The 10,542-nt window shown below is 35.6% G+C and overlaps 2 protein-coding genes across 5 annotated transcripts; both read left to right on the forward strand.

Moving 5' to 3' along the window:
* The first annotated feature begins 450 nt into the window (after nt 1–450).
* CI51 (51 kDa subunit of complex I) lies at nt 451–4,104 on the forward strand. Of its 4 annotated transcripts, XR_015793001.1 has the most exons (5): nt 451–637; nt 736–918; nt 1,449–2,920; nt 3,137–3,265; nt 3,772–4,104. XR_015793001.1 is itself a non-coding variant. In XM_022276000.2 (4 exons), the coding sequence occupies exons 2-3, from the start codon at nt 916–918 to the stop codon at nt 2,904–2,906; spliced, it is 1,461 nt and encodes a 486-aa protein (XP_022131692.2). In that variant the 5' UTR covers nt 452–637; nt 736–915; the 3' UTR covers nt 2,907–2,920; nt 3,772–4,104. The 4 variants fall into 4 exon arrangements, 3 of the variants coding, with proteins under 3 accessions (XP_022131692.2, XP_022131693.2, XP_022131694.2); XM_022276000.2 differs by lacking the exon at nt 3,137–3,265 and having other exon boundaries at nt 452–637; XM_022276001.2 differs by lacking the exon at nt 3,137–3,265 and having other exon boundaries at nt 452–637; nt 741–918.
* A 1,772-nt stretch (nt 4,105–5,876) lies between these two features.
* Nucleotides 5,877–9,370, forward strand: LOC111004825 (nucleolar GTP-binding protein 1). Its single transcript, XM_022276038.2, has 3 exons — nt 5,877–6,090; nt 6,670–8,717; nt 9,103–9,370. The coding sequence occupies exon 2, from the start codon at nt 6,678–6,680 to the stop codon at nt 8,703–8,705; it is 2,028 nt and encodes a 675-aa protein (XP_022131730.1). The 5' UTR covers nt 5,877–6,090; nt 6,670–6,677; the 3' UTR covers nt 8,706–8,717; nt 9,103–9,370.
* Nucleotides 9,371–10,542: the final 1,172 nt, after the last annotated feature.

Raw genomic sequence — 10,542 nt, forward strand, 5'->3', positions numbered from 1 at the left:
CGTCACAAAATTAAAATTACATTTAGGACCAATGATAAAATTACACGTGTCCTAAATTAATTTTAATATCGACGAATCTAATTATGCCACGTGTCTCTCTTATGGCTGTCCGATGAAATCAACTAATTGGATCAAAACTATAAAGAGACTGGACCCAAGCCCATGGCCCATTAAGCCCATGGCCCATATAAGACTCACCAAAACTCTATAAATAGAGGGGAGAGCAAGAAAAAAGAAGAAGATTATATATTAGAGATTGTAACACCCACATACATAAATACAAATAAATACAAATACAAGTTCATAAATTCCAGTTTCTATTTGTTGAATTTTTTGTCGAACAATGAGATGGTAATTTTTCTTAATATATATTTTAATTTTTATATAGTTTTTATTTTGTTCGAGGAAAATTGTCTACTTAAACAGATTGAGCATTTCGATTTTTTTTTATTCCCTGAGCGAAACGAGTAGTCTTTTTTTGATTTTTTTCTCTTAGTGGGTTCTCTTGAAGGCCCGAATGCAGCTAGGTATTTCTACAAAATTCGGAACAAATTAAAATTACGCAAAGCAATCGTTTCGCTGATCTGAACTGAAGTAGAACTCCACAGGGTTCGTCGTTCTTTCTCTCTAATTTCCGGTAATTTTCGGATCTGTTCTGTCTTTTTTTCTTTCTTTGTTGGAATTAGGATTAAGACTAATAAATCTTCTCACGTGTATCTCTTAATCACCACGAAGCCCAGCTCAATCTCAACCGCTTGATGGCTGACTCCATCAAACACCATCGTGATCAATAAATCTGCGTAGTCTTCATCCTCCGTGCCTTCTCACTCCCTTCTTCATCTAAATTCGATTCTGCAAATCACCTTTAATCGCAGGCGTGTCACTGGGTTCAGCTCATCGGAAGCATTTCATACGATGGTAAGAAATATATATTTATTCTGTTCGATTTCTATTTTCTCATTACCTATTTGTCGTTATTTTTATTTCACATTTCATTTTTGAGTTGTTCCTATTTAGTTCAGCGTATGAATTCGAATGTTTCGAACTTGTTATGAAATTTAGACAATAATTTGTTGTTTCGAGTGCTTTTGATTTCGCTATTTTAGTGTTACCTGTCAGCTGAGGGTTCGAACTGGAAAATTATGGGATCGTACGATGCAACCACTTTTGGGTTGTAGAAATCCTTCAAATTTTATTTCTGTTCGAGGGTTTTTACGTTCTTTAGCATCTGTATGAAAGTTTACAATAGGTCTCTGCATGCTAACCCTTTAGTGGTTTTTAAGTGTACCCCCTTCTTCCTGTTCTTGTTCTTGTTCTTCTTCTTCTTTTTTTTTATATATATTTATAATTTCCCCATTTGAACTGTTATCATTAACTGAGTTTACGTATGTTTGAATAGCCAAAAATTTATTAACTCCGTTGTATATTGATAATTCACTATTCTTCAGGCACCAGCGAGGGGCATCCTCCGTCTTCAACGAACAGCATTGGCAAGGAGTTATACTGATAGGTGGGGGATAGGGTTGAGAGCATTTAGCAATCAGGGTGCTGCAGCTACCAGCAGTCCTCAGCCTCCCTCACCTCCTCCACCTCCAGAGAGAACTCATTTTGGCGGCCTGAAGGATGAGGACCGAATCTTTACCAACTTGTACGGTTTAAATGATCCCTTTCTCAAAGGTGCCATGAAACGTGGAGATTGGTACAGAACGAAAGATTTAGTACTCAAGGGTGCTGATTGGATTGTCAATGAAGTCAAGAAGTCTGGTCTCCGAGGTCGTGGAGGTGCTGGATTTCCATCTGGACTCAAATGGTCATTCATGCCCAAGCTATCTGATGGTCGCCCTTCCTATCTTGTTGTCAATGCTGATGAAAGTGAACCGGGAACCTGTAAGGACAGGGAAATCATGCGGCATGATCCGCACAAACTCTTGGAAGGTTGTCTGATTGCTGGAGTAGGGATGAGGGCTACTGCAGCTTACATATACATCAGAGGTGAGTATGTAAATGAACGAAAGAACCTTGAAAGGGCCAGAAAAGAGGCTTATGAAGCTGGATTTTTGGGCAAGAATGCATGTGGATCTGGTTATGATTTTGATGTTCATATCCACTTTGGTGCTGGTGCTTACATTTGTGGCGAAGAAACAGCTCTATTGGAAAGCCTTGAAGGGAAACAAGGGAAGCCAAGATTGAAACCTCCTTTTCCTGCTAATGCAGGATTATATGGATGTCCTACCACCGTCACAAATGTGGAGACAGTGGCTGTTTCTCCCACCATTTTGAGGCGTGGACCAGAATGGTTTGCCAGTTTTGGAAGGAAGAACAACTCTGGTACAAAGTTGTTTTGTATATCAGGACATGTGAATAAGCCTTGCACTGTTGAAGAGGAAATGAGTATTTCACTGAAAGAACTAATTGAAAGGCACTGTGGAGGGGTTAGAGGTGGATGGGACAACTTGCTTGCTGTAATTCCTGGAGGTTCTTCCGTTCCGTTGCTTCCCAAGCACATTTGTGATGATGTGCTTATGGATTATGATGCACTAAAGGCTGTTCAGTCTGGATTGGGCACTGCAGCTGTAATTGTCATGGATAAATCGACTGATGTTGTCGATGCTATTGCTAGGCTCTCTTATTTTTACAAGCATGAAAGCTGTGGACAGTGCACTCCCTGCAGAGAAGGTACAGGATGGCTGTGGATGATAATGGAAAGAATGAAAGTTGGAAATGCAAAGCTGGAAGAGATCGACATGCTACAAGAGGTTACCAAGCAGATTGAAGGGCACACCATTTGTGCCCTTGGTGATGCTGCGGCTTGGCCTGTGCAGGGTCTTATAAGGCATTTTAGGCCTGAGCTTGAAAGAAGGATCAGAGAACGTGCAGAACGGGAGTTGATCGAGGCTGCTGCATAGGTATTCTCATTCAGGTAGGTTTATTTTGAATCTTTTCCTTGCTAATTATATTAGCAAACCTAATATGAGCTTGTTTGGTGGCTTTTACTTAGCTCCTGTAGCCCAATAATTATCATAAAGGTGAAAACTGCTGTCTGTTATTGATTTGATGATGCAATTAAACATGTAATATCCCTGAATGGATCTTTTAATTTAATTTATTAGTTTAACTCTTTTGAAATCACCTATAGGAGAGTGGATGATGTTAGAAGCCATTTAAAATTTCACAGCTGACTTGCAATGGAGTGTACTTCTTTATCTCATCTACATCAAATTACAGAACGTGACTTCTTTCTTGTTCTTCATATATTGGAAAGCAGGTGAATTCATTACGCAGCTTTCCAACTTGGAAATGCCTATTGTAGTCATCATCACTGATAAAATGTCTCTAGATTTTTTTTCTCTTGTTTTTTTCTACTATGATTTTGTGGGTGAAGCAAAGGGCAGACACAGAAATTAGCGACTGATGAACTTAAACTCTCGATAGCTGTTGATCACCGTCTTGTTTGAGTAAAGAGGCCGTAGAATTTTGTTTCTCATCTAAAACAGAAAAGCCAAACAAAAATCATTGGACTTTTAGTGGTTTTCTTTCCGAAGATTTTATCAAATCCAATATGGTTAGATGTTTTCACTTCTTCTGGGTGATTATTTTTTCTCTTCAGCAGTATATGCTGCAATGAAGAGGGGCTCATTTCTCTTACAATTTCTTTAACATTGATGTGTAGAGGTGTGAACATTTTTGTTTCCATTGCTATTCTATTCAAGTGTCATATGAAATATTTATCTTATGATACAATTCTGAACATCTCCATCCTATGCTGTGTAGGGAATTCCAACTTCGATGGGTATTGCAAATAATGGAAGTGCCCCAGATATTTGGATGATTGGTGCGATTCAAGCGTCTGGAGGTCATGTCTGCATTTTGTTTGCTCTTTCAAAAAATTACTTATCGATGCCCCAAAGAAACTCGACATATATTTTTTTTTTCGGAAGCGTCTTCGATGCTAGAATTACTATACTTTTTCTTTAATGTATTTTGAATGCTTCTCCTGACATCATTTGATGGTTGACATTTATGTTACCTTGATGTTGTACTCTGACCAGAAATTTTCATTTCCCTAAGGGACATCAATAAGAGGGAAAGTTAAGCTATTCTTCACATGTTGCGAGTCTGTGACTCTCAGTAAAATATAGGTTATGAGATTTAAGTGTGATGAACTTGCAGGGGGATTTCGAAGGCCATATTTAGAAGTATATATATACTTTCTATCTTGCCCTGCCTTTTCCAATGAGGTAGAAACAGTACTGCAAAGTGAGGTCAGTCGAGGTGTTCACAAGTTAATTTAGATGTTTACAGATATTAAAAAATAAACGTGCGTCGAGAAACATCAACTATTTTCTAACGGAACAAGCTTAACAAAGGAGTTGCTATTTCATTTTATAGGCTAAATTTTCTAGGGTAACAATATTGATTCTATTTGGTTTGATGAAAATTTTATGTCTAATAATTATATCTTGTTTGTGGCTTTCTAAAATTTCAAAGTAAACTTTTACATGAAATTAAAAATTAAAAATTAAATTGTTTTATTTGAGTTACTTTTAAATTGTGTTATGCATTCTTGATAAAACAATGCTTTTACTTCGGTTTTGGAAGGAATAATAAACAAATAACTTAGATTTTGTTTTTTTTCAATATTTCAACACAAATTTTTGAACGTTTTACTAAAACGACTTATATTTTTAAAAAATTGAAAATGAAAATGTCACCAAAAAAATTTTTTAGTATTTTTTTCTGCATATTTTGTTTAACTAATAACTTTTTCCCCAATAAGTCTAACTTTGAAATTATCATTTTTTCCTATAACATAATTTTTAATTTCCAAGACATGGCTATGATTTTTAAGGGTTTTCAGAAAGTACAAAAAATTAAACAGCGGTTGGTATTCTATTCTAATGTACATTTACAAAACCGTAATTCATCTTATTTTCTCTAAAATATATTACTGGAGCGAATTACAATACTAGTGCAGGAAAATAGTATTATATTTGTAACCACCCATTTCAAGCGTACAAAGATAATAAGACGTAAAATGGAAAACAATTTATATATCTAAAATATTGATTACAATTATTCGGGATGTGAATAATAATGTCCTACGTTGACCATACAATATTTGAATTTACATGAAGCCTTTTAGATGAAAAATAAAATTATGCTCATTTAAGCACAAAATGGACAATATCACAATAGTGAACCAATGTAGATAAATCGTTCACCATTCAGTCCTCGATCGTCGTCATAATTTTTAAGATTAAAATTAAAATTCTAGATGGCAGAACAATTTAATTCATAACCCTTAAGATTTCTTTTTAATTCAGTTTTATTTTTATTTTATCTCGTCTACTTTGACTCCGGAATATTATATATATATATATATATATATATATATATATATATATATATAAAAGGGTACAATAGAAATATGCATTTTTATATATAGTATTAGGTTGAAAATTAGAAAAAAAAGTTGTAGAATTACATGAAACCTGTCAAAAATTACTTCTGTAATCTTAAAAATAATATATTTCTATAAATACATGTTTATTATGCTATGCAGTATAATTTTCATTTTTTAAGTATAATTAAAAATCTTTCCATAAAAATGCATATTTAAACATTTTTTTTGTCATGCATGTTTAAAAATATTTGTACTTTTATGTTTTTCTAAAAATAACATATTATGTGATAATTTCTTTTTTTTCTGATATAAATTAAAAAATTGACAGTAATATTTATTTAACCATAGTAGTATATTATATTCTTTACTTTGTATTTTTTGTAATTCATTAAAAACATATTTAAACAAATTGGGCATTTTGATTTTTTTTCCCCTAGGGTATTTTAGCAAAACTATATATAAACCTAAAACCCTACTTCTGCCGTCGTCTGTTTCAGTTTCTCTCGGGCTCTTCGAAGTCCGAATGCAGCTAGGTAATCTTCGCAAAACCCGAAGTGAAACGCCGTAAGGTTGTTGTTTCTCTCTGATTTCCGGTTCTTTTGGAATCTGATCTGTTCTGTTTGCCGGAAACGATATCAAATCTGCTATTTGTGTTTTCCGACCTATCATACGAGGAAGCAAGCAAGGTTTGTTGCTGTTTTTTTTTCTTGGTCGAAGAATTTCTGGTTCCTTTCTGCTGCCTTTATGACATGTAGAGATTAGCAAGGTGACTCAATTATCAGGAAATTTTTTTTGTGGTTATATGAATCCGACTGATCTTATACCCATGTTTAGTTATTCGTAGGGAATATACATTGTTTTATTTATGGTAATTGTGTTGCTATCGGGTAATAGATCGGTTATTCAGGCTATAGTAATTTGATCTTGCATTGTACACCTTTCATCATGTTCAATGTGTTCGACAAACTTATCGCTGGGCGGGATCTCAGTATACCAATCTTACCTTACTGTTGTGATTTCTCTGCTCAGCAGACCGACTCCAAACTCAAGACTGTCTTCGTTAGTTCTTCTAGTTTCTAGACGGGATCTTTCAACAATGGTTCTGAAGGGTTGAAGTTTATTGCATGTTTCACTATTAGATTTTTCTAATCGCACCTTATTGTTTTGAGTGTATGAATTTTATTCGCTATCTTTCTGATTTATATTAGATAACACGAGAACTGTTATTTTCAAGTTGATATGGACAACTGCAATGCTTGTTGCAGGGTAGAAAATGGTGCAGTATAACTTCAAGAAGATTACTGTGGTACCTAATGGAAAAGATTTTATTGATATTATTCTTTCCCGCACCCAACGGCAAACTCCCACAGTTGTCCACAAGGGTTATGCCATATCTCGGTTGCGTCAGTTTTATATGAGGAAAGTGAAATATACTCAGCAGAACTTCCATGAAAAGCTTTCTAATATCATTGATGAATTCCCTAGGCTGGATGATATTCATCCCTTTTATGGTGATCTCCTTCATGTTCTGTACAATAAAGATCATTATAAGCTTGCCCTTGGACAGATTAACACTGCAAGGAATCTCATTAGTAAGATTGCTAAAGACTATGTGAAACTGTTAAAGTATGGTGATTCACTCTACCGTTGCAAGTGTCTGAAGGTTGCTGCTCTTGGAAGGATGTGCACTGTGATAAAGAGAATCGGCCCTAGTTTGGCTTACTTAGAGCAGATTAGACAGCACATGGCAAGATTACCATCAATTGACCCTAATACTAGAACAATCTTGATTTGTGGATATCCTAATGTTGGTAAGAGCTCATTTATTAACAAGATAACTAGAGCTGATGTCGATGTTCAGCCGTATGCTTTCACAACAAAGTCACTCTTCGTGGGTCACACGGACTATAAGTACTTGAGGTACCAAGTGATTGATACCCCAGGGATCTTGGATAGGCCATTTGAAGATCGTAACATCATAGAGATGTGCAGTATTACTGCGTTGGCTCATCTGAGAGCTGCTGTTTTGTTTTTCTTGGACATATCTGGGTCATGCGGTTATACAATTGCTCAGCAGGCGGCTCTTTTTCACAGTATAAAGTCTTTATTTATGAACAAACCATTGATTATCGTCTGCAACAAAACTGATTTGCAGCCACTGGATGGTTTATCAGAGGAAGACATGAAGTTGGTCAAGGAAATGAAAGCTGAAGCTATGAAAACTGTGATGGGTCAAGGAGGTGAGTCTACAAATGAAGAGGGGGTGCTGCTTACTATGAGCACCTTGACGGAGGAAGGTGTTATTGCTGTCAAGAATGCTGCCTGCGAGAGATTGTTAAATCAGCGGGTAGAATTAAAGATGAAGTCCAAAAAGATCAACGACTGCTTAAATCGGTTTCATGTAGCTATGCCGAAGCCTCGGGATCAGAAGGAAAGGCCACCTTGCATACCTGATGCAGTGTTGGAAGCCAGGGCAAAAGAAGCTGCAGAGAAGCAGAATAGGAAACTTGAGAAGGATTTGGAAGATGAGAATGGTGGTGCTGGTGTATATTCTGCCAGTTTGAAGAAGAATTATATCTTGGCCAATGATGAATGGAAGGAAGACATTATGCCTGAAATTCTAGATGGGCACAATGTCTCTGACTTCATTGATCCTGATATTTTATTTAGACTTGAAGAGTTGGAAAGAGAAGAAGGGCATAGGCAAGCAGAAGAAGTGGAGGGTGATTTTGAGATGGATGGAGCTGAATTGACTCCAGAGGAACAAGAAGCTTTGGCTGAGATCAGGAGAAAGAAAAGTGTTCTTATTAAACAGCATAGGATCAAGAAGAGCACTGCAGAAAGTCGACCCACGGTGCCAAGAAAATTTGATAAAGACCGGCAATACACAGCAGGGAGAATGGGGAGACAGCTATCGGCCTTGGGTCTGGATCCTAGTTTGGCAGTTAACCGAGCGCGTAGCAAGTCACGAGGGCGCAAGAGGGAGAGATCTCCCGACAGGGGTACCAATGGGTCTGATGCTATGGATGTGGATGAAGAAACACCAAATAAGAAGCTGCGAATGAGGTCTAGATCCTTGTCAAGAGCTAGGTCTCAATCTCGGCCTCCAAGTGAGGTTGTCCCTGGAGATGGATTCAAGGACTCGGTCCAAAAGGTCAAGGCATTAAAGATTGCAAAGAAATCTGTGAAGAAGAGGAATAAGAATGCCCGTCGTGGTGAGGCAGATAGGGTAATACCGACATTGAAACCAAAGCACTTGTATTCAGGAAAGCGTTCTACTGGAAAAACAGACAGGCGTTGAAATATGCTTGAGGTAAATCTCATTCTTTATTTCCTTTAATTTGGTTAGAATCTGAAGACTCTGAAAATTTGTCTGTCTGCGAGTTCGGGTGTTTGAGTTTCTATTGTTCTGCATTTTCTGTTATGTCATGCATCTTAACTGGGTGATTTTAATAGATATGGCATCATTGTGTCATGTTCTAGCTTTTGTTTCCTAATCGCTTGGTATTGAATTTGATTCATCAAACGATTTCATACATGAAAAGACATTTTTTCCATCTTACAAAAGTGCTCATCTTCTCTAATCGGTGGTGATTTCTTCTGCTGGGTGGAATTTCCTTCAAATCTTACTTTTAAACAAAGTTATACATATACACATTCATATGATTTTAACTTGAGTGTCTGTTTTCCTCTTGCAGGGACACATTTATTTGCAGCATTTCGAGATCTTGTTTTCTTCTTGTAAAAGGTCAGATGGGACCAGAGTTATCTTATTTTGTAGCCTTAATTTTTATGCAATTTGGAGTGACGCTTACATTCAAATCTTTGAGATATTATTTTCTTGGCCGTGTCCTGTGTCTTACTACAACAAGTGTCAGTTGGGTACTTCACATGATACCACAAAATTTTGGATTCGGAGTATTTTATTTAATTTAAATTTTCTCCAGCCCTTTATTTTCATGATAACTACAAGTGCTGGATGCAAATTGTATTACCATATTGCCCACGCCCACCAAGGAATTCATTACATTCACATAGTTTTCACATTTTATATGAAGTGCTCCAAATAACTATATCAACATGAACCTTGGGATGTCCAAAGAACTTACTTGCAGTGATGAACAGTATTAGGGATGAACTTATTCTATCCATCTATGTTCATTGATGAGACAATGACCGAAAAAAAGTTCGGGTCAATTTGTTCATGTGACTTGGTCATTTTTGGAAGCGGGAGCAGGGATTTCTTTTCAACAGTACGCAATACTTTTTTTACAACAGCTTATCAGGCATATAGGTAACTAATAATGTTTAAAATAAATTTTTGTTAGATGCTGGAAAAAATCGGCTCGAGTAGAGTCAAGTTTTGACTAATATTGTTTACAAATACAAGCAAATAATTGTAAGTTTTCCCCCTCTAAAGAATCTAAAATATTTCACACGAATAAAAAAATTTGAAAAGAAGAAAATGCTCGCATTATCGTTATTTATAATTTCTAAAGAAAGAATGTAATTACCACCACAATTTTAAGTCTTGGTACTTCAAATATCTTTCATTGTAATTAATCACAGTGATGGGATATTGAAGACATAACGATGTAGTTGTTACCATTAGTTAGAATTACGTACTAGCAATGTTTTCAAAATTATCATTTTTGGTAAAGTTTTCGGCATTATTTAATCATAAATCAATTAGTAAGATTTAAACCCATTTTTAAAAATAATTGTATGGCTTTCCCCTATTGTTCATTTGTACTGTTGAAATTTATTATCTTATTATGTTTGGTAAAGTTGAACACTACCCAATTGTATACATGAAATATTAATATTTAAATTTTAAACCCATTTCAATGTTGTTAATTTTTTATTATTCATTTAAAAAAAAGTTGAATCCATTTCAAAATTTAATACTTGATTAATAGAGTTGTGGGCATTCATACCCCTACATGTTGTTGTTGAACACAAAAAAGAGCAGAAAAACAAAAAAAAAAATGAAAATAAACTATACGCTGGACATTTTTTGAAATCAAATAGCACTTTTAGTATTAAAAAATAAATAAGAATCAAATAGCACGAGTAGAATGGAAAAACTGGGGGTAGATTGGACAGTTCACACCTTACGTTTTAGAAATTATTTTTAG

This window comes from Momordica charantia, assembly GCF_013281855.1.
Source record: "Momordica charantia cultivar OHB3-1 chromosome 8 unlocalized genomic scaffold, Mcharantia_2.0 BLBB01000008.1, whole genome shotgun sequence".
Lineage (NCBI taxonomy): Eukaryota > Viridiplantae > Streptophyta > Magnoliopsida > Cucurbitales > Cucurbitaceae > Momordica > Momordica charantia.